At 40.9% G+C, this 23,052-nt stretch overlaps 1 protein-coding gene across 1 annotated transcript in view; it reads right to left on the bottom strand.

Annotated features, from left to right (window-relative positions):
• Window positions 1–1,253: 1,253 nt before the first annotated feature.
• SOX5 (SRY (sex determining region Y)-box 5) overlaps window positions 1,254–23,052 on the bottom strand; it is a gene marked incomplete at its 5' end in the record, with an annotated part of 156,477 nt that continues 134,678 nt past the window's right edge. Inside the window, 4 exons of the mRNA XM_008940116.1 lie at window positions 1,254–2,105; window positions 5,458–5,674; window positions 11,693–11,866; window positions 12,799–12,907. Coding sequence (XP_008938364.1) covers window positions 1,802–2,105; window positions 5,458–5,674; window positions 11,693–11,866; window positions 12,799–12,907 — 804 coding nt within the window. The remainder of the gene's footprint in view (window positions 2,106–5,457; window positions 5,675–11,692; window positions 11,867–12,798; window positions 12,908–23,052) is intronic.

Below are 23,052 nucleotides of genomic sequence, written 5' to 3'. Positions count from 1 at the left end.
ACATGAACCTAGGACCTCTCCTTCTACAGGAGTGAGGAGATAAAGAAAGACTCTTTGTTTCACTTGTATTCACATTCTTATTTCTGAAATAAAGCATAATGTTCAGTTATCTTATTGGAAATACATGAGGCTACCTTCTGCTCAGGGCTACACTTGTGTTAAATCCACCTTCCTCACCTGCCTGCTGTTGCCCAGTGAAAGCAAAACTGCCCAAGAAACATGTCTAAGTGCTTCAGAACAATGCTGGAAATATTTTATCCCAAGAAAACAGTTTTTCACTTTTGAGAGGCAGCAGCTAGGAAAACTAGGCAATGCAAAGGTCAGGGTTCTTACATCCCCACTTTGAATATGGAAATCTCTTCAAAGCTATTAGTCTTCCTTCCTACACAAACATCCCACTGATAAAAAAGGACTTCTGCAAGTGCAAAGGCGAAAAAAATCGTGAGTTCAAAACCAAAAATTGCCTTTTCAATCAGAGACCAGTGCTCAGCCACCCTCAAGGTACAAGTTCATCAACACTGGACATCACGGTGACCTAACTGCACTCAGTGAGGAGGTAACACTTCCACAGTTGCTCTGTCCTGTGCAAGCAACTCACATTTTGGACAAGCCTTTTTTACGTTGTATATGCTGCCACTTGAAGTGTAAATTAAGAGCAAAGGCTCCTTACAGACCAAGTCATTTGGAGGGTGCGGGACTTCATTCTGGAACATGTTTTTGCTCATAATAATCCAATATTATTCTTATTAGTACCATAAACACGCACACATGAAAATCCAAGACCACAAAATATTTTTTTCTCTAAATTTCTTAAGTCTCTCTCTCTCTTTTTTTTCACCTGAGAACGGCACCTACAGTTTCCTTTAAAAAGCAAAACCAAAAATATATGTCTAATCTCACCAGCTGCTGGTATATCAGGTTCTTCACGGGATTGTCTAAGATACAACACTGTCCTAACTTAAGACAGAGCAGGAAGCAAGAGAAAAGCAAAAGAAAAACAAAACAAGAAGAAGAGATCAACCAAAAAGAAAAAAAAAAAAAAGCAAATTGGACTAGTTCAGCGCTTTAATACAAATTTGGCACTTGCTCAATGACTCAGTATGGTGTGCAACTGATGAAGAGAAGTCCTCTCTTGAAAGGAAATAATTGCTTGTTGGGGTTAACAGAAACAGACTCCCCACTTCCTTCCTTGCCAGCCACGCGCACAGGCACACACACACACACACACACACTTCTGACCCAGATTTGCCAGGGAGGAGGAGGAGGAGACAGAGGGGTTATTAAAAGGAATTTTATCTTTTTTTCTTTCCTGTCAGGTGCATTACCAAAAAAAAAAAATTATTTCTCTTTAAACTGTAGCACAAAACAACAAAACACATTCACAAGCCACTTGTTGGCACTGTGTACCTGAGTGAGAATTTCTAGAACATTGTAGAACAAACAGCCATAAAGTTTATTTGAAAAAAAAAATAATAATAATAAAAGGTCGACGGGTAAGACTTCAGTGCTTGGGTATAGCAGCTGAATTACTGGCATTATTTTACCCATAGCTTATATCATTCTGTTGTTGTTGTCGTCGTCGTCTTTGTTTCCTTTCTTCTGAGCCTTTTTTCTTCCGATGCAGGCTGATGTCTATTAGTCAGCTGATGTCCCAACTAGTTAAGACTAACAGTTAAAGTAACAGTCAGTGTATGAGAAAGTTAATGTGCTTGGCCACTGGCAAGGATAAACCAGATGGGGCTTTATTTATTTTTTCTTTTCTCCTTGAAGTCCTGTAGGTCGCGAGACGTTCGGACCCTGATCAGTTGGCTTGCCCCGCAATGTGATTTTCACTGTCACTGCCATAGTCCGCATCAGGGTCGTCCTCTTCCTCATCGTATTCATCGTAGATTTCTCCATTGACATCATCGGTCTGCATCTCCTCCTTGATATGAGGCTCCTCACCTTTGATGCCGTAAGTGCTCTGGATGACGGGCATCCCAGGCTCTGGGCTGCTGGACACGCTCGAGTGCTCGGAGGGCAGATGTGGGGAAGGCATCCCTGCCATGGCGATGGCTCCTGGGTAAACGACGCCCGCGGTGGCAATGGGAATCTGTGCTTGCTGCCTGTCGTGAGGAGAGAGCAAAAGGACGTTTGAATTCCAGAAGGAGTAAAGGGAGGGCGAGTACAACAGCGCTTTGCCAGTGGGCATGCAGAGCGAGGTCCTGAATGGCCCATGCAAGACACCCCTTACATCAGTATTCCCGGCTCAACAACTGATGCTCTTGAAACGAACATCAAACCCAAACCACCTTCACTATGAGAACACCCAGCCTCAGAAAACAACTCTGCCTCTGCCTGAGCTACACAGCTTCAGCTTCAGCCTGTGATGCAAACTTCATCACTGGGTAAACTGGGTGTCCCACGAGCTGCCAGACAAAAATACCCATCCTTTCAACGGTGGGCCAACTTAAAAACCATGTATTTTGAAAGCCTTCCTTTTAAATAATCCAAACTGCTGGCCGGATTAGACATAAAAGGAACACACTGCCAATAGGAGAGATGTGGCAAGGGCTAGGCAGCTTGCACAGGAATGGGAGGTGCCATTGGAAAGCACCATGGGTGAGGAGGAAGCAAGGCAGCTCTCTCCAAAGAGGCAATGTCTACTCCACATTCACCCAGCGACGTGGCCATTACTACAGAGAGGAACAGCGGGCATTCTGCGGCCAGCGTGGGTTTAGAGGATGATCACTAAGGGCCTTCCACTGGAAGGTGATACTTTTGACAGTGAGTGGCACTTTTGAAAAGCAGAACCTTTGAAGGAAGGTGGATAAAGTTGGGAAAAGGCAGACATAAAACGGAAGCATGCATTATTTAAAAATAAATAAAAATCAAGCAAGCAACATGAGCATTTGAGAAAATCCTCTACAGGATGCCTTTATACGGTGCCTAAGCCTTGGAAACCTGTCTGCAGTAATGAAAGAAGAATTATTCCAGGCCATAGAAATTCCCTTTGCATCAAGAACACTAGCTGTGTTATACCAGTGTTTGTTTCCCTGAGAAGCTTCAGGGTCCCAACAAGCCTAGAGGTTTAAAATTCATGCTCCTTTTGTTTCCTTGCTGCATGAAGTAATTCCATTGCAGTAATACTCTTCAGTACATGCTGCACATTGTAATGTCATCAGCGGTGTGTCCATCTGCACTGAAAAGCCTTGCCACAGGAGACAGGGCAGAGTCTCTTGAGATGAACATTCTTAATTAAAAATGAAACCCTCCCCTGTTCTCCTGCCTGCTTGTGCCCTGGCTGTACAGTAAAGCCTTGCACAGTACAGTGATCCTGAAAGACTTTCCTCTGCCAAACAGCTTTACATTTGTTTGGAATTGCTTGCTGCCTTTTCAGACACTTCCTGCCTGCCATCCGAGTGAGGCCTCCCTCCACACAGTCCTTATTTCCATGCCTCTGAAACAAGCAGAAGTTCTCTCAGATGAAGATATGGCCCCTTAAAGTATGGAGTAGATCTAATTTGCATTTTATTCTTAATTCATTAGCAAGGCTTTTGTTTTCTGGAGTCAGCATTTCTGTAACAAGATTCAGCACACTTAAATTGCTTTTAATATTTAACAATAGGACCACTTTGCACTTAAATGGTGCTTTTCAGAGTGCTTTTCAAATATTAAATAATTTAAGAATAGTATTTTTCCACTTCTATAGGATGTCCACTCTGGAGCATCTCACAGCAGTAATCCTGGACACTAATGTATCTCAGATACTAACGTGTTAGGGCTCTCTGCAGTCCAGTGAGGTGAGCTCACCACACTGTCATTAAAGATGAGGACACTGTGACAAGGAAGCATGAAGTCCTAGAACTGCAGAACTGCCCTGTCCTTCCCACTGTGATGCCTTCAGACAGGCTTTCAGCACGTCCCAGCAGCTGGCGTAGCCACAGCTCTTGCAAACCCTATCACTTAATTCTGGTGCCCAGGCAGGAGCTGGACTGGTCTGTAGAAGTTTAGCCCCAAATGCCCTGTAGCAGATGATGAAGCAGAAGGGGAACTAATACCAGGAATGCAGCTGTAGCATCAGTGACAGCCAGCATCAAGCACTGACCCCACTGCAGTCAGTGACTAAGATTTCACCCCAGTTCTGTGCTCTAACGGCCCAGTGCAAATTATCTCCACAAATGTCTTGATCTCAATGTCAGCCTCGTTTGGAAAGCTAAATAATATGCAGAATGTTACAAGGTTAATTTTTTTTCCCATGATGAAACATGCATGTTAACCAGATAAGCAGTGTTTTGGGGGCTCTGTTGCCACCTATTCTTTTTCCAGAAAGCCCCTCTCCTCTTTTTTTAATCTCTTGATGCCAAATGTTGGCTGACTTCCCTGTGTTTGTTTCAATGCTTACCATTGGGATCACTGGACCTGCCAGCACCACAGGGTTAAGCAGCTCAAATTTCTCTGCTGAGCGGCTTATTATAACAATGCACACTGTAGCTGTTTAAAACATAGTCTGATGACTCTTAACAGTTGCTGGACAGATATTCTCTCCTTTATTGCTACTTCTAGTCATTAACTAGAGAGATGTGCAACTCAGTTAATATTAAAATAATTCCAAATTCAGACGAAACCGAACACAAATTCCACTATTTCTGAGGGTTGTTCTTGTTGCTGGTTTTGCTTTTTTTAAGACCGCTTGTGTAGCTTTTAATTTCTGGAGTGAATACAGAAATACTGCAGAATATTTGATTACTTCCGATTATTTTGATCTGCTGTATCCAAAACCAAGGAAGGAAAATACACGCTAGTTTTTTTGGGCAGATTTTAATCTAATCATAGCAAGCTGATCTATTAGCTGTTCATCAGAACCAGTCTCCTTGAAATTTCTGCTCGACACAAAGCATTTAGCTCATGGACTGGAAGCCACTCCCTAGCACGACAAATGCCGTCACGATGAGCAACGCAGACAGCTTCACGCCTGACACAAATTAACTGAGCCAAGTCCATACTCCAGCTCAAGTTCAGTGTGTCCAACAATCCTTTTGCAGCCCACTTGCCACCGATCATGCTGAATGGAAACTTGCATTTTTGGCTTTTGGATCAAGAGGCACTACCATAGATTCATTCAGATAAAATCTCTGAGGCCTCATAATAAAGTAAGACTTATAAGACTTCATTATAAGACTTAGGTTGGATTGGAAAATCTTAAACTTTTTTTTCTTTCTTTTCTACATGATCAGAGTGGAAATGAGACAGCTGGCCAAAGCTGTAAGATGAGTATATAGCAGAGCCAAGAAAAAAAATACCCCTAATTGCCTAACTTCCTCCTGGAACACATTGTTTTAAAGTATAAGCTTCATATTCTGTTGGCAATATACAACGTTCTTGCCAATAAAATATAACATTTACCACACTGAATTAAGAATTCCCCCCGAAAATGTCTTCTGTTGAAACGGGTGGTAGTTTTTAAAGGTCCCATACCCAACATTGAAGTACTGCCTCATCTCCTGGCGTCTGTTGCGCATGATAGCCTTGTACTCGCCGATGCGTAACTTTTTGCCATCTACAAGGCAGGTACGCTTCGGCCTGGGCTTGTATTTGTAGTCTGGGTACTTCTCCAGGTGCTGTTTGCTGAGTCGGGCCTGCTCCTCATAGTATGGCTGCTTCTCTAGGTTTGTCATAGCTTTCCAGCGAGATCCTGAAAAAACAAAAAAACAATGAGAAATGAGACTCTACTCATCCACAAACACTGAAAGCCCAAGAAACAAGTAGGTCATCCAGAATGAGACACCTATGGTCATATTGCTTCCATCTGGGAATCTGTCAGAACTTCTAGACAGGGCTCAGATCTTGTTTGTATTTGAGTGGTAAACCTCTTGGGTATGGCCAAGAGGCAGAGAGAGATGATACTGGAAATTCTGACTCAGTATTTTCCTGACGCTTGTCTACATTATAATGTCTTTCAGGTTGAAAGTAAAACCACCAGGCCATAATCTCTGGATATGCACATGTCCACGGCCTAGTCTTTCAGTACAAATACCATACCTTTCTGGCTTCCAGGTCTGTGAGAAGCAGAACATGACCTGATCATAAATGCTTATGCTTCTAGGTACAGGAGCCTGCAAACACTTTGAAACAATGCCTTTAGAGCTATGAACTATCCCTTGTGTCTCAGTGGGGTTTTAACTCCAAGACCAAGTCCTGGTCAACAGTGACAGTTCCAACTTAAAAGAATTTAGTATGTGTCATGAGGGGAAGAGCACTGGGATGCTGGCACACCTCCCCACTGAGCCCCACTAGTTTCATTGCTAGCAGCCTTGTTTCTGACACTCTGCCTATGTCAGTGTGGATATTTGAGCCAGGGAAATCACAAAGACTTTACAACTGCTAGATACCTCCTGAAATTTATAAACTAGTATTTCATAAAGGCCATAATATGGGAGCAGAAAGTAAAATTTCTTGAATCAGTTATCCTATTTTATTTTTCCATGAACCACAGAAGTGCTTCAGGGCAAGATACATTTCAAATAACAGGAATGGTCCAAGCTGTGAAACATGTGGCCTAGAAGGAAAACTTTATTGGAAAATAGTCAATTTTCCCATTGGAAAAAAAGTTTGAGTAGTTTCTCAATTTAATGGCTTCATAATATCATATGTCATACTCAACTTCCTCTTGTTCTTCGTTTTTTATGGTTACTCACACTGTACTTAGCTCATGCTATTACTCAGTCTGGTCTTAGCTCATGGTACCCCTAAGATTCGCAATATAGAGAGTGCAATTATTCCTTCCTAGGAAAGAAAACAATTTGGCTCCCTCTAGAAAGGCCCCTTCAGATTATGGACACCATTTTCCCCATTGCTCTTTGAATCTTTATTCCAAGCTGCAGTTTGGGTTTCTGGAGTGAAGGGCTAAGAGGCTGGTACAGCCTGACCTCACACCTAGAAATAACCGATTCATAAATAACGGTGTCTTTGTTCTGAAGAGGAGCAATGGACATCTCTTTCTTAGCAAATATTGCTTTGGAGTCAAAAACTGTAATTTTTCACATCTACAACATGTAACGTGCAGAGATCCTCCAGCTAGTTCTGGAATGGGAAACAGTTTAATCACATTTTTATTAGCTTAGATTCAGCACCGCATTAACGTGACTAGATGGTTTCTAGGGCTTGGGCTGTAACTCCTGCACAGCACTTCACACGTCACACAGAGGTAGTGGCTGTGCACAGGGACCCATGGCAGGGCTCTGTGCTACCCCGGTCAGCAAACCTCTGCAGCCAGAATCCTGGTCAGCAGCTTTGTCTCCTGCACAGAAATTATTCCAAGATTTTTTCTGGCAAAGCGAGTGGCTAGAAAAAGTGACACCAACTTTCCACATGTAGTACCTCCTAGATTTTGGGCTAAATGACACAGTGATGAACATCTGGAGACTGCCAAAACACTTAATACCTACTAATGCTGCACAAGATGGAAATGCAGATAGGGCCTGTGCTGCTACAAATTCAGAGTGAAGCATATGAACTCTATTGGAAGATGCCCAGATGTAGGTCTGCTTTCAAACTCTACTTCACAGACACTGGCACACTGGCATTTTAGCATATGGAGAAAAGCATAAAAGTTAGTCTAAATCTAGGGTCCTCTAATCACAGACCTGCTATATTACCAGTGGCTTAGAAAAATAGCTCCAGTCCCATTTCCTGCTTACGAATCAGTTTTCATTTGTGAATAATAAAGCTGAAAACCTCAGTCTTTAAACAAATCATTGAATCATAAAATGGTCTGGGTTGGAAGGGACGTGCTGTGAAGGGACCTGCAATGTAGGAACTCTGATATATTTTGAGCTAGACAGACAGAAAGGTAGAAATTAACACGAGTTGTTGCAAAATTGCCATGAAAACATTCCATTCCAGCACAATTCCTCTTTTGCTGTGCTAGCTCACTTACTGCAATCCTACAGTCAGATATGGGCAGGCAGATTCCTGTATGTTCACACAAAAAGATCTGTAAATAGTAGGTAAAGTTTGGCAAACACGTAAATCTTTGCAGGATCAGGGCCATAAAACTTGAAATCTGATGCACAGTATTTGTACAAACAGTTACACATACCATATTTATCAATAAATGTAATTTGCTATGTTTTTCCTTCCTAAGCTGCAAACTCAATACAACAAAAATCCTGTCAGTCTCACCTCTCTTCCTAGCAAATTTTTAATAGCTGCCTTCTGCAGTGATACCTACTTTTACTATGACTTTACCATTTTTACAAAATATACTAAATACGATGTACAAGCATATTTTGAAGTATTATAAATTAAACAAAAAATGTTGTCAAAATAAAGTCTGAAGAAGCACACATTTTCCGATGGTCAGCCCCTGTTTGTTACATTTTATCTTTCTCATTTATTTTCTTAGTAATATACAAACTCCAACCAGCTCTCTGATTGGTCTTAATCCGAAATTTTGAAAGAATATATAATTCTGACCTTTGAACATGCACCCACAGACAAGCTATGAATGAGTACAGTCAATCAACATACTAAAACTGGTTAAAAATAACCTTGTGTTTGGAGAAGATGTACTTGTAATGGCTTTATTTGCCATTGTTTTACACGTCTATAAACACACAGGCAGGCACTGGTACCTATGCACAGTGCCAAGCCCAAACCCAAACAAGGTGTGATTGAAAAATCTTGAAAAATCTTTATTTTAAGGAAAGATTTACACTTTGGGTGCGCTTTCTCTTTACCATCTGTGTTAGAAAGCCTTGCGTGGGTCAAGTATGCAAGGCTTTTCTCCTTGACTATGACAACAAGAACCCGTTCCCCTCCTTGGCTGCACACATGACAATCAAGATTCTCCCACAATTCTCCCTGCCCTGGTGCCTGAAGTATTTAAAAAAAATAAATGAGAAAATGGTAAGGCTTTGCAGCACCACCCATGGCTCCTGCCCCGAAAGTGGGCTAGGGCAGAGGGAGCTGTGCCCACACAGTGACTGTGAACACGGCTGCAGAGACCAGCTGTTTGCAATGCTGCCTAACTTTTAGTCCATTAGACTGACCTTCTTCTGTCTGAATCTGAAATCAGTCTGATTTTATGTTTAAAAAATATCCCAACATGTACAAACACCTGTCTAATATCTAAGGTATGGGTGTAGGTTTGCATCCACACGCTTACACATCCACTGGAGAATCTCTGAAGGTATTATCTAATTTCATCTTTTCCTAATCTCTTTATGTAGATTTCTCAGCGAAATTAATTAAAATATTTACAAAAATATCTAAACAATGCATTATTAAATTGATAGGGTCCAGCAGACCCATTTTAGCACTTTTTTAACATTTACTAAAAAAAAAAATCATTATCCGCAAGTTTAGGTTGCAATGAACAGATGGATGACAAACGTATGCACAGATGAATTTAGTGACAAATCCATGTATCTAATTTTTATGCTCAAAACATATTACCACAGTGTCAAACATAATCCCTAGAGAATTCTACTGCTAGGAAGGGCACCTCCTCTTATTTTACTATAAAAATGACCCTCGATCGGTGACAACTCCATCTAAGCTACTCCCCATGACAACGAGCTCTCTGACCTCAACATACAGCAGTGCTGCTAAAAAAAAAGGTAAGGAAAAATTGTGGCTTTCTAATAAAGAGACCCTAATACCTAGCTAAAGTGTAAAGCTTCTAGTTGCTCACCCTACGCCAGTAAAGAGGGAGCTCCCTGCTGACTTCAAAAGACCGGCCTTTTGCAACGGAGGGAAAACCTTTGTAATGTTTCTGTCAAGAAAAGAGACACCAGGACATCCCTCTCCATTGCACAGGTGGAATGAAAAAATCAAATGTGATGCTGGAGAGAAATAGAAACATCATCTCTTACTGCCTCAGACCTTGCTTTTCCCCCTATCTGGCAGCAAAACAGAAAGAGTTTGGAGTCAGCTATACTGTCTGTCACCTCAACAGGATCTGTAATGAATTTGCACATTTTACTCCAACTACTGTATATCTAATCAGAAAAAGATGTCCCCGTATCTCCCTGATCTAGCGCCAAATAGTAAAAGGTGATTCCTTATGTTAACAATTTCAGCAGAATGGCTTATTAAAACCAGATTTTAGGGTATTATAAAATGCTTAGAAGCCCTTTAAAATGTCAACCAGGATCCCCAGAGACTGCGTAAAATGTCAACCCAGCTCAAGCGCCTGTTTTAAGCAGAATGAATTAGCAGCGTGCTGTCGGAGGTTGTTATCCAAAACAATCAGTTAAGAGGGAAAACATCAAGCTTTCTTTGTACTTTCTATATGAAAAGGGCCATTCAGAAAGATCTTGTAGATTTCTGAAGCTGATTATTTAAAAACAGGTTTAACCAGGTCTACTCTCAATTTAGAAACAGACCAAAACTATTACTGCCCTGTCCTCAGCCTAATCACATCATACACCTCTGACCAGTATAATCCCTTTTAACCAGTATAAGGTTATTTTACCATCAACATTAACAATTTAGCCTTCTAATCCTGTCCCCATAACTAATTTAATCATCTCGTACCACCCTTTTAATCATGGGTTAATATCATCACATCTGCCATCCACAGCCAATACATTCTGCCTCTCTGACCAATTTATCTCAATCCCACTTGCCCCCTGCTAACTTTTCATAAACCCACTATAATCAAGCTAAACTTCAAACCTCTGACCAGTCTAAGCATTATTTCCTAGCTCTGCAGCTGGTTAATGCTGCTATTACAATTGTGCTACATCTCAAGTTGTCTGCAAAACCAAGGAAACCTGCAGCCCAGGTAAACATGTTTCCTCCTTAAGCTTTTACCCACTGGTCTGAGGGATGCTCAGGTCCTACAACAACACAGTGTTTGCCAGTAAAAATGCAATATCTCAAATTTGGTCACAGATTTTTTTTTTTTTTCTGCAGAACAGTAATTCATTTGCCTCATAGATCCTTGTCATTCACCTGCTGTATCATTCAGCGTGTCACAGAGGCATAACTTAGGACAGAATCTGGTCCTGGGAATTTGAGCAAGTAGTGAAAAGTTGGATGGCTATGGCATAAAATTCAGTAGATGATGTTCATGACAAATACTGCTCGGGATGTGAAGAGCAGAGGATATGGAAGCAAGTTCTGATTTTTTTTTTTTTTTTTTTTTAATTTCAGATTCTTTTCAGAATATTTAGAACAAAAGCAGCTTGTGATACAGACCATGTACAAATGGGAAATTTAATAGAACAGGAACATAATTAAAACCCTTGAAAACTGTCAGTGTATAAAATAAAAGGATGTATTTTAGGATCTTTTCCCTATGGCCATTGATTTGAACAGAAAATGCTATGGCACAAATCAAATACTGTGATGTGCTACCACATAGCATCTAGTTAGATGAAATATGTGGGCAAATAAATGATGACAGTTATTCAACAGCCTCATGAAATGCACTGTTCTAGTCTATTCAGTTCATGTTTTCACGCCAAAACCACCACTGCAGTCTCAGTAACTACAAAGACACAAGAACGTTTCGGTTTATGGTTAACATATACCAGTAGGCAGCACAGTGGAAGCCTGTATCACTGTTGTCCTTGGTGCAGTCATTAAAAAGCAAGCCAGACGTTCTAGAGACAGTAATTCTCTTGTGTCAGGTACTCAGCTCTATTCAGTCAAAAATTTCTTGAGTTGTGCTACTGAAAGAACAGTGCTTTATCATTCTTACCTAGTATCTTGCTGATATTGGAGTTGTGCATGTCAGGGAAGGCTTGAAGGATCTTCCTCCGTTCATCTTTAGCCCACACCATGAATGCATTCATGGGGCGCTTGATGTGGGGCTCATTGCTACCACGCCCTCGGGACTCACGATAGATTCTAGACTCTGAAACGCCTGCACTACCTAAAAAGAAAGAGAAAAACATTCCTAGCTTGTTTTTCATTGTGTACCTTCTTCTGCCATCAGTAACCTACACCAGCTGCTGCACATTCAATGAGTCAGTGTTCACAATAGGCTCATGGAGTTTCTTCTTTTTACTTGAAGCACTATGAACTGCCATATACTGTATATTGCCTAGTTTTTAGTTATTCTGTTGATTCAGTATCACATAGGATAGACTTGATGAAGAGTTTCAGTTGTTTTTTTTTCAACACAAAGCATTAAACAGCTTTTCTAAACCATCTTCTACTACTTAAAACATAAACCAAGCACTTATTAGTGTAGATTTTCTTTCTCCTTCCCTCCTTTCTTGCTTACAGAATGCTGGTGATACCATCTTACTGACCTTCCACCATTTATGTGATGGGAAGGGGGTGATACACAGGACAACATCAAACATTTCTTCTTAAGAAATTCTCTAACTAGTAAACGAACATTTACACATCTGCCTGTTTTTGTGCTTACCTCTCCATACCAACATAAGCAATAGCAGAGAAAGAAAAGAACATTACATTTGCTTTACCAAACCAAGAAAATTCCTACGGATGCAGAGCGTGCAACACCTATGAGGTCTAGCTATAGACCTATCAGGTCTATAACTCATGGACTCACTGTGTGATCTCTTTTATCCCACATCTGTTTGCCTCCTCTATTCGCTTTTACCATCAGAAATACATTTTGAGTCCAGCCCTGAGAACTGCAGTGTCCAGAAGGCCGAAAATCACCTCTAGACTTAAAACACCACACGATGAATCATTTTTCCTGCCTTGTTTCATAGCCATTTATTGCTAACCGCTCTCACCCCTCACAGGCCTCCAAGGCACTTGGATTCTCCTCCAGATCCCGTTGACATGTACACACAAACCTGGAAACAGGGACAAGCCATTTGTACTGACCGTCAGAATCTCCACTCATGTTGAAATCCATCATTGCGTGGCTGAACTTCCCGTCTTCACTCTGTTTCACTGCCAGCTGCTGAGTCAGGGTCTCCAGTGTTGTTTTGTCCTATATGGGTAAGATGACAGGATTTGCATCAGGAAAACAACTAAATGTTGTAACTGCAAAGTTCAGAGGTCATTTTGCAGGTTGATAGGGAAGCTGGATAACGATTCATTCATAGCAGTTTACTGAGCCAGGTATTTAAAAATACGTAATAATATTTTTTCATGAAGGGATACAGTTACAGATTCTACCAAGTCCTTTTTAAAACATGCTTATTAGCTGGTGATGAACAACCTTCATAGTGTTGAAAAGATTGGTTTAGTTAGGCATGATAAAATTGGCTGCACATCTGAAGAATACTTCAACTCTATGTCCCTGGGACTGCAAAGCTGGGCTGGAAGCTTAGATGCTACATGCTCTTTTGCAACATAGGTATTGTTTTACTCTATTTCCAGCCTGCGGTCGAGATGCAGAGACGTGGGTGACTTTGCCCTTTTTCTTTTTTTAAAAGGTAGTATTTTAGAAAGCAGCCCATAGGGGAAAAAAAATCCAAACATAGTTCAAATGTACTCAGGCCTTGGGAAAGGGTCAGCCTGCATCAAGCATGATACTTGGGCAGCAGTTTGTGTTCCTGTCCAGACTGTTTTGCCCAACCCTACTAACACCCCATCCGTCATTCATCTAGTCAGAACTATCTGTGAACCCTGGATTGCAACAGGCTAGTGCGTGCTGCCAATTAATCTGTCAGGCTGCAGCAGTGTCTAAAGACATTGCCAGAACAACATGCCAGGGCCATTAATTCCAATGTTCTCTTCAAAACACCTCGCTTCCCCCTGAATTGTTTCACTTTACAAATACAAAGGTGTTCCATTTTCCAACTGTTTTTGTTTTCCCAGTGACTTCTACTCATAAACTTTCTATCTTCCTGACAATCATATGCTTAAAAATAAATCTTTCAGGAAAGCAATACTAACATTTCAAAATGTTAGGCACTGTGTCTTTTGCAAAGCTAAGAAACTGACATGATAGAGCATGATAATGAAGTGGCACCAGTTGAAAAAACTCTTTTGAGCTTCTCCCTGAAAGATTTCTGGTTTATTGCTATATTCCACTCCTGATGACTGTAAAAGAGCAACATGCTAAAAAAACTTTCAGATTTCGCATGGCAACCAGAGACTTTACAACTATTCCATGTAGCCTAATAATGTCACTGAGTTGTATTATAGAAGAAAACAAAAAAAAAGAGAACAATGTGAATACAGAAATGCTTCTTGCAATGTGATGTTCCTGCATCTGCAATTCAAAGGACAGTTCAAATTCATGAAAGTCATTTCACAATGATTTTCTTGAGAGAGTTAGAAATGAGGCTACTCTGCTGAACTTTGTATGCTTTCACAGTTTGGGGAACATGAGATTAACTTTCCTACTCCTCACATTCATGTTCATTGTGGATCCCTTCTGCACTCCTGGTTCCTGGTGTTCTGTCTATAACCAGACGCATCACCACTGAAGAGTTCAAGATGAAACTCATGCACCAAACTCAGCAAAAAGTGTGGTTTTGGGTTTGTTTTTTTTTTTTTTTTAAAAAAAAGCAAAGGGGTTTCTGCAACACTACCAGGCACAGCAGATCTAGGAAGTTTGGAGAAGCTTCAAATAAGCATCCAAACTATTCAGGCATTAAGCTTTACCAAATTCTTTTATCTACTGGTTTTAACTCAGCTCTTACTTCCAAAGCAGCCTGTCAGTAGACAGTAAGTCAGAAGTAAGTTGACTGTATTTCTTCCAAAAGGATCTCAGCTATATAATGGAAGTCAACAGTTTTCTTCAGAAAAAAAATCTATTTACTGTCAACTTCAAAATAACAGAGTTCAAAATTTTTATGGCAGAAATCATTTACAAGCACTGCCACCAACCTAAAATATAGAACATCTCCTGTTTTCGGGTATGTTATGGGGGAGGGGAGTTACTCTGTTGCAGACTTTTCTTGAATCATGTATAAACCTCTTAGAGAAACAGAGCTGAAAGCGCAAAGGGCACAGGCTTAACAGCTTTTTCTTTATGCAGTAAATGCAGCTGTTGAAGTCAGAGGCAGTTACATTCAGAACTACACTCTGCCAACATGATCTGATTGAGTCTTAAGGTCAACGAATACTCCGGCATGCTGTCTGCAAGGTACACGCCGCGCACGGCTCGTTTATCAGACTTGGACTTAACAAGCCTACAGATGCTCTGCTGCTATCCGTCTTGGGCAAAGTTTTGCATTTTGAGGGGCAGCCACGTTAGATGAAGTGAGAGAGCACAGGTATGACTGAAGAGGGGCTGTGAAGGAATGCCAGATGAGTGCTGAGCTCCTGGGCGGTGCTGCTCAGCCCCGGAGCCTGGAGGTGGCTCTCTGGGCAGCCAGAACCTGGGTGAGCAGGGAGACCACCCTTTCAGAGTGGTGACAGCTGACTCCCTGCTACTTAAACATAGAGAATGACAATGTAATTCAATCAGCAACGATAAGGTGGCAGTTAGAAAGAACTGCTGCATGACATTTCTCTTGGAACAGAGCACATCAGACAGCCAGCTGTACTTCTCTGAGTGAACGTTAAGAAATGTTTGAGTTCAAGAAGTACTTCAGCAAGAAGAATTCTGAGCCCTGCACTTTCCTAAGCCTCTGCAACAACTTGCGGAGAACAGAGATCAGCGATACCCTGGCAGGATGCAAAAGCCTGACTACACATCAGCAGTGTTCTGATTTCCTGTCCTAAGCTCTTCCCATTAAGTACATGGCAGCCAATCTTCCCCAGTCCTGGCACTGGAAACACTTCTACAATTACAAAATATTCAAAAGGAGATAAGCAGCATTTTCATGTTGCTGTACTTGAAAGCATTCAGATGATGCTTTTAGTTTGATGGACACATCTCTTTACCTTTCCTACAAAGTCTTTCAGTTTATGGGACAAGTATTTATGGAAGCTCTGAAGAAACAAAGGGAAAAAAAAAATCTTTTCTTCCCTGACCCCAAATAAACTGGCAACCTGCTGACATTGCTAGCTCAGCCTCCTCTCACAGAACCTGCCTAAGAACTTCAGACAAGAGGTTCACAATGGTTTCAAGTTTATACAAAAAGAGAATCTATTTACCATCATTATCTTAATTCAAGAGCAGGGTACACATTCTTAAAACAGCTGCCCTCTGCTGTGTTGGATTTACTGTGTATAAAGTAGCAAGCTGTGGTACCATCCAGGGATACCAGGTGGAGTACAGGCATGTTGGGTTGAGCAGCACACTTTAATAAAACAATTAAGATACAATTCAGGAGGCAGCAGCACATTCCTACACACCATCTTGGACTATGCCTTAAACTTATTTTATCATTTGATCCGGCTCTACATCTAATTGCCTTGCTGGCCAGAGAAGGAAATTGGGTATAGATTTCAGCTGATGAAATCATACAAGGTTTCAGGTTTTTAAAGGTACAAGAAAATAACTAGAGTGACGATCCCATTGTTTCAGATTTGCTCCACATCCCAAAGGTATAAAAGGCCATTCATTCTATGAGCAATGTACGAGCAACATCAACTACAGCCCAGAACCAACACTGCTGTGAAGAACAGGCAAGGCAGGTCCAAATAATGGGGAAGGGGTGTAAAGAATTCGTTGTGACACCTGATAAAAATCAGTCAGCAAAAGCAGCAAAAAGAAACAGTAAGGAATATTCCTGCTCTTGCAGGAGAAGAAATATAAGGATCTCTTGCTGAAGATTAAGTGGATTCTTAGTTGTTCTAAATTTCTGAATTTTAGATCTGGTGATCTGGCCCCTGAATGGCATAAGACATCTTACAAACATCTTTTTCCTCTATGAATAACTTCAGTAGAGGTCGGGAAAAACTATCCTAATTGTAATTTCTACTGGACTGTAGGAGACACTCTCCATAGAGGCAGTGAGAGCTCTGTTGCCTGGATTGTTTAAAATTGTAATGGGCAAAGCAGAGAAGATAATACTGTAGAGAGCAATCAATACCACAATAGTCCAGTTGTTCAAAGTATAACCAGAGAGGTTTCATCAACAGCCACAACATGAAGTTTGTAAACTTCATTAATCAAAGACAGTAATCTGCTGGAGAAGATTGATTAGTACCACAGCTCTGAGCAATATTCTAATTATATTTAAAAGAACAATGAAAAACACATACACACATGGAATGTGTCATTAGAAAAAAAAATATATAAAAAATGACTAAGCACCGCAAGTCAGACTCAGTTTTGTGGTCAGCTGCAAAAGTTACTTGGCTCTCTGTCATGGATAGCTGTCATAGTTTAACAAAACATTGATCTAAAAATGACAAGAACTTGGTTGCAGTCTCTTTCATAGAAGAAACATAAAACAAGAAGAGTCAAAACATATGTAGAATAGCCTGATAACGTTTGCCAGAACTCCTCCCACTACTACGCAAACACGAAGCAAAACCCTGGAAGGTTGGAGAAATAAAAGACATTCTGATATCTTTGCCTACTCCTCTCTGGCCTCATTGCTCCTGTCTTCTGTTGGACCACGGTACCAGTGCCCAGTGTGCACCTGAAACCAGGCACATGCTCCCACTCCTGAAGGACTCCACAGTTCTTCCAGAATGCTGTGAACGCTGGGCATATGGCAACGGATCCCTCCCCCCTCTCTGAGACATCCTTTTGGCTGGGGGATTTGGCAAACACCGGCAGTACTCTGAACTCCCCTAGAATTGTATTTTGGCAAGAGCTGTTTTTCCGATTGCATAATTCAAGGTTAGCAGTTTTTCTGAAGCAGTCCACTCTTCACTTTTCTACTCCCCTAACCCCCACCCCCATTTCCCCTGATATGAAGATCTTTCCTCTCAGTTTGATGCCTGCAGTGATAGAGACAGTGTAGAATACCAGAGGAGTGTTCAGACACACCTCTTCACATTCTTCTCTTCTAACTCCACGTGAACTGAAAGGCCAGGCAAAAGAAAAAAAAAATGTGTTTGTAGAGGAGGTAGAGAGAGCCAGACATGGCTACCTATGGACTGCAAGAAGAAAACAGCTCATCAGCTCTTGCACCGAAGAATTACAAATCCACTGACGGACATAGCCCCTGCTACCTTTGTTCCTTCCGTGTCAATAAGCAAAAAGAAACAGGTTGTTGCGTGTTATCATCCTTTTTAGCACCCTATTGCCCCTTTCCCCTTCAAGTGTAATTTGTCCAGCTATTTATCACCCTTCTCTGCAGGAAAAACTCCCACATCTAAATTCTAAAGGTGAAATTTTCAAATAGATTGAGTTTTGATAATCCAGTTTTTATCTCAGGTTGCTTAGAAGGGCCTGTGACAGCATTTCATGTGGTTTGTGGTGCCGAGGCAGAAGTCTTCTCTCAGTGAGCCCCAGTAACTATCAATCATTCCAACACACAGACCTTGGTCAATAGACAGCAGATCTTAAAGTACTAGGCACATTAGCTGCTAGACTATGATGATGCAATGAAAACTCACTTCTGTTTATTACAGAAAAACATCTTTAATTATCAGACACACTGGTGGTGCCAGGTGTTATCCATTCAACACTATGATATTTTCCTTAGCTCTCCAAAAAGGTGAAGAGTCTTATCCTACATCTGACATGAGTGAAGACTTTGTAAAAGTAATTTTTCCATGTAATTCCTCTGCCTCTTGCAATAATAAACATCAGAATAGCTGGTGTTATAAAATCTTCATCCGCAGTCTTTCGAAATGTGGAAAAGATGAGGTAGGTAGGCATTACGAATGACAGAGAGCTGGAAGAACTTAAAGGAACCACTGGCAGTAATGAGAGGGGTGCCCCAGGGTTTGCACATGATGAATTACTCGTGATCCAGGCTCTACTCCTGCATATTAATACCACGGTACTTCAAAATAGGTACTGTGTATACTGCCTATGTCCCCGTCCAAACCACATCACAGTCCAGAGCCTGTTACACCTATAACTGCTGTAAGAGAATTTCCAGCTCTTTTCAGAGGGTTCTTCTATTTAGATTTAGGCTTTTCTGTGTAACAGATCACACTGCTCAACTGTTTTGTGCTCATCAGTGAATTTAACTACAAAACTTCACCAAAAAAGACAGTATTATTTAGCCCATTTACTGATGGGAAACTGAGCCACTTATTACGTGATTTGATAAAGGTTCCTTGATAAGATTGGTAGTTTTAGAAACCAAAACTAGTGCTCCTGAATCTTATCTAAAACTTATAACCTGAAGTTTATAATTGCTTTGTGAGCATAGACTCCTGCTGCTGGCACAAGTTATAAGAGAAAGCAAAATAAAAATACCAGCAGTTACAGATCCGCCATTACAATGGGCCTTGCTTAAGTAACGCTTCCAGGGCTGCAGAACTCATAAAAAGCACATGCATAAAATGATAAAATAGAGTGAGAGTTTCAAATGTTGACTCAGTAATTGTTAAAACCCTTCTGGCTGCACAATTTTATAGTCTTCTACTGTACTAATCAAAAGGGAAGAAACAACAAAGAAGGGTTTTAGCCTTCCAATTATATAAACTTTGTGGACCACCAAAGAAGATGAAAGATTATTTATAATGTCACAGCAATTTATCATTCGGGAGATTTTTGTTGTTGTTGTTGCATCAAAGTTGAGTATGAAGAAACAATGCATTCACCACCCCCTCAACTCTTTCAGTCTTGCTTATCTGAGATCTCTCTTTTTCGTGGAATAATCCACCCACAGAACCTAAAAGCAGCATTAGAAGAAAGAAAATAAAAGAACAGTCTTTATTTGAGGCTCTACTTGATTTTATGATACCTCTTTCAGAATTATTAGATGCAGTATTAGCTGGGGCTACATCACTTGGCAAAGGAACCGTATCTTTTGGTTTACAGCATATATTCAAATCCTGGCTGCTTCAATACTGCCTAGAAATCTTTGCATCTGATTTGCAATCTATATGAAGTGCTATATGGACTCTGTTTAGAGGTGCCCTGTGAGGTGCTATAGGGAAAAAATCAGATGGATCAAGCAGGCTCAGACATTTAATTACTCTGCTCTCAGGAGCAGACATGCAGTCACAGGGGGAACTGGGTGAAATTTGGATAGTCATTTTCTTTGCCATACATTACTGACATAGATTTTTGGTTTCTAAGGGCTCCCAGGTCAGTACCTTTCAAAGCACTGAAGGCAAGAGAGAGTCCTCTAAAATAAAAAGAGGAAAAATTTCAATAACTTGACAGGAGTCAGGTCCCTAAGAGTTTTTTTTTTTTAATTCCTTATTTGAGAAAGAATGACTTCCTTAGTAGAGGACTTAGAAACAAACTGATGGGAAGTAACAATTCGAGATGAAATGAGGACACTGAGGTTCTCCTTTTCTTTGGTTATGAGCTCTGAGAGTTAGTGCAAGTCAGGATTTTTAAGTGAAAAAGCATGCAGGACTGGCCCAGCCCATCACTTTAAAGAAGAAATTAAAAGAAAGGCAAAAGCAAAGCAGAATGATGAGACACTGCTTCCCTCCTAGAAAAGTTTTCACAGCACAGGCGTGGGCACCGACCACAATTAGATCCAGCTGTAATCTGCTGATTGCAAATAGGTTAAGAGTTACATGACCCAGTTTCTCATCTAGATTATCTTGGGCTGACATGCTCTGTAACTCTGCACAAGTTGTTCAGTCCTTGCACCTTAGTTTCCCCAACTAAGTGGGATGGAGGTTGTAACGTTCTCCCACCATTGTGAAGAGTTTTGAGATCTATGGATGAAATTTGCTGCATAGATTTTAATGGAGGATTTCACAGTGGGTCAGAGAGATCTGCTACAACTGATCAGTGAGGAAAGGAAGGGTTAACTGAGGAAAAGAGGTGGCACACCAAAAACGAAACAAGATGAAAATCACAACCCACACAGGATATCCTGGGAAAGAGGGTCTACACACACGTAAAGAGAAGCAAGAACAGAGTTTCTGCTTTCCTGGCAATTGTTTATTAAACAATGGGTGACTCAACGGCACAGCAGCATTACAGATGTATTGACTGTTCTTTTCCAGTTTTCCCTAGAAGGTATTAAAATTATGAAGGCTGCTAGATCTTTGCTTATGTTTCTTCTGGCCTTAATGAATAAGCTGACATACTATCTAGGCCATCTCCTAAGAAGAAACCACAACATTTTCTCACTCATACAGTAAAGCTTAGTCTGCCTACTCCTCAGCATCAGCATCAATTCAATTAAAGGAAAAGTTCAGCACCGCTAAGACACACTTGTGCCTAGTTGTCACTCAGCTAAGTGAACATCTGCATACCAGGACTGGTAGAACAAGACAAGCTGACCCTCCAAGAGACCAAACGGACACAATTCACAGAGGAATCAGGATCAGCGTCTATTACACTGAAGGGAGGTACTGCACTGCTGGTGGTGCCCATGAATGTGCTGAAAGCTCTGGCTATTGGAGGCACGTGATTATGTAAAAATAATAATAAAATCTCAGGAAGTAATTAGCTCTCATGGCTGTAGGGCATAGCTTAGAACTTAAACCCCAAGACTCAAAAAGCTCCAAAGATGTAACAAGAACTCCAAATCAATTATTTTTTTTTTTTTTTTTCTTCAAGAGGAAGTTGATCCATTTTTATTGGACTTAATAACATTTCCACTAAGGTATAAACAGCTGCAGTCCTTCCTGATCCACACTAGCCTATGAATGTTTCCAATCTCTGCCCTTTGGAGTAAAATGAAGACTTAAATTCTCATTCAGACTTCAGCAGCTGCAAGGATCCAGGATCATACCCAAGGATCCCTTGCCTCTTTGCCTGCTGTTCTCCTTGACTTCAATGGGAGTTTCATGCCCACTTCTGTGGGCAGAATTTGCTTCTGTATGTTTCATTTTTTATTCCCTAGCCCTGTCCATGCACCCCTGTCATGATGATGCACTAAAGACATGCAGAAATAGACACACAATCTTTCTTTTGAAAAATGTTATCTGGGCATTTAATAGAGGATGGTCAATCAATCAGAAAAAAAAAAAAAAAGGCATTTTAAAATAGAGAGCTAAAATCCTTGGAGGAATTAAAAGAAAAATAAATCCTTATTGCTGAATCTCTCCCTCCCATGCGTAGGCACTCGCTAACTGAGAGTAGTGGCACTGTGACAAAAGTATCAAAACCAAAGGCAGGCTTTACTAAAAGAAAAGGGGGAGGGGAAGTCTTCCACTGGCCATCTGTGAAAACAAGGCATGTGGCCATTAAATGCAGAGGCTGTAAATATAAATATACACAAGCTCCACAAAGCAAATGGCAAAAAAAAAAAAAAAAAAGATGGGGGGTGGAGGGGCAAGGAAAAAGTAATAAACTTTCTGCTGAAGCAAATCAAAATGTTTAATGCTTAGTTACCAGTGTCGAGCAAAACCAATTTTGATCTTTGCAGTGTGCAAACTTGACATGTGTTTTTAATTAAATTTGAGAAAAGTTTCAGGAGAAATGACAATGGATACAGTAGCCCTGCTGAATAGAGGGCTCGTTGAACATGAAAGGTCCTGTTGAGCCCGCTGATTGGACTCACTGAAAGGCTGACATACAGGGTGATGGATGGATGATGACATAATACCTGCTTGCTGCCTTGTCATGGGTTTTGAAAACTGTCTGCTCTGTGTTGATAGCATTAACAAAGAGGTCTTCAACCCGCATACAAGAATTTCTGCTGGCAAAGAACCTCAGTAAGACAGAATTAGGAAGAGGGTAGGGAGAAGGCTAATAAGAAAGGGATATACTGTTGTTAGGTTAATATGTTAACTTTTGTGTTGTGGGACTGTAGCAGTCCATTGTCTGCAAGATACTCCCTGGTCCCCACATTGTATAATAATTATTCCAAACAGATCTCTGCTCATGCTGTGAGGGGAGAACAAAAATATTATGCCGATCATCTTTCCTAGTGTTTTACAGGCCAGTGAGGAATAGAGTGGGCTACAGATTACAGGACACATGCATCAGCAGTCTGCTGAATGTGCAGGGCTAAGTGTGTGTGTATGTAATGTCTGTGGGCAACACAGTCTCTGCTAGTCACTGAGAATGCTGAAGTATTTTTCCAGTTAGATATGATGGAGTTTATGAAAGTGGGAAGGTTTCAACTCCCACAAAGCGATTTGGTTTATGACGCTAACGCTGCACCTCTGGATTTCTTTCCAGTCGGTCTCTCCTGTTTGGGAAGCCTGGCTTGCACCAGGTCCTGTTCTTTCCAGTTTCAA

Source organism: Merops nubicus, unplaced genomic scaffold, assembly GCF_000691845.1.
Source record: "Merops nubicus isolate BGI_N331 unplaced genomic scaffold, ASM69184v1 scaffold37440, whole genome shotgun sequence".
Classification (NCBI taxonomy): Eukaryota; Metazoa; Chordata; class Aves; order Coraciiformes; family Meropidae; genus Merops; species Merops nubicus.
Note: the sequence above shows the minus strand (reverse complement) of the source record. Positions and strands in the feature narration are given on the sequence as shown.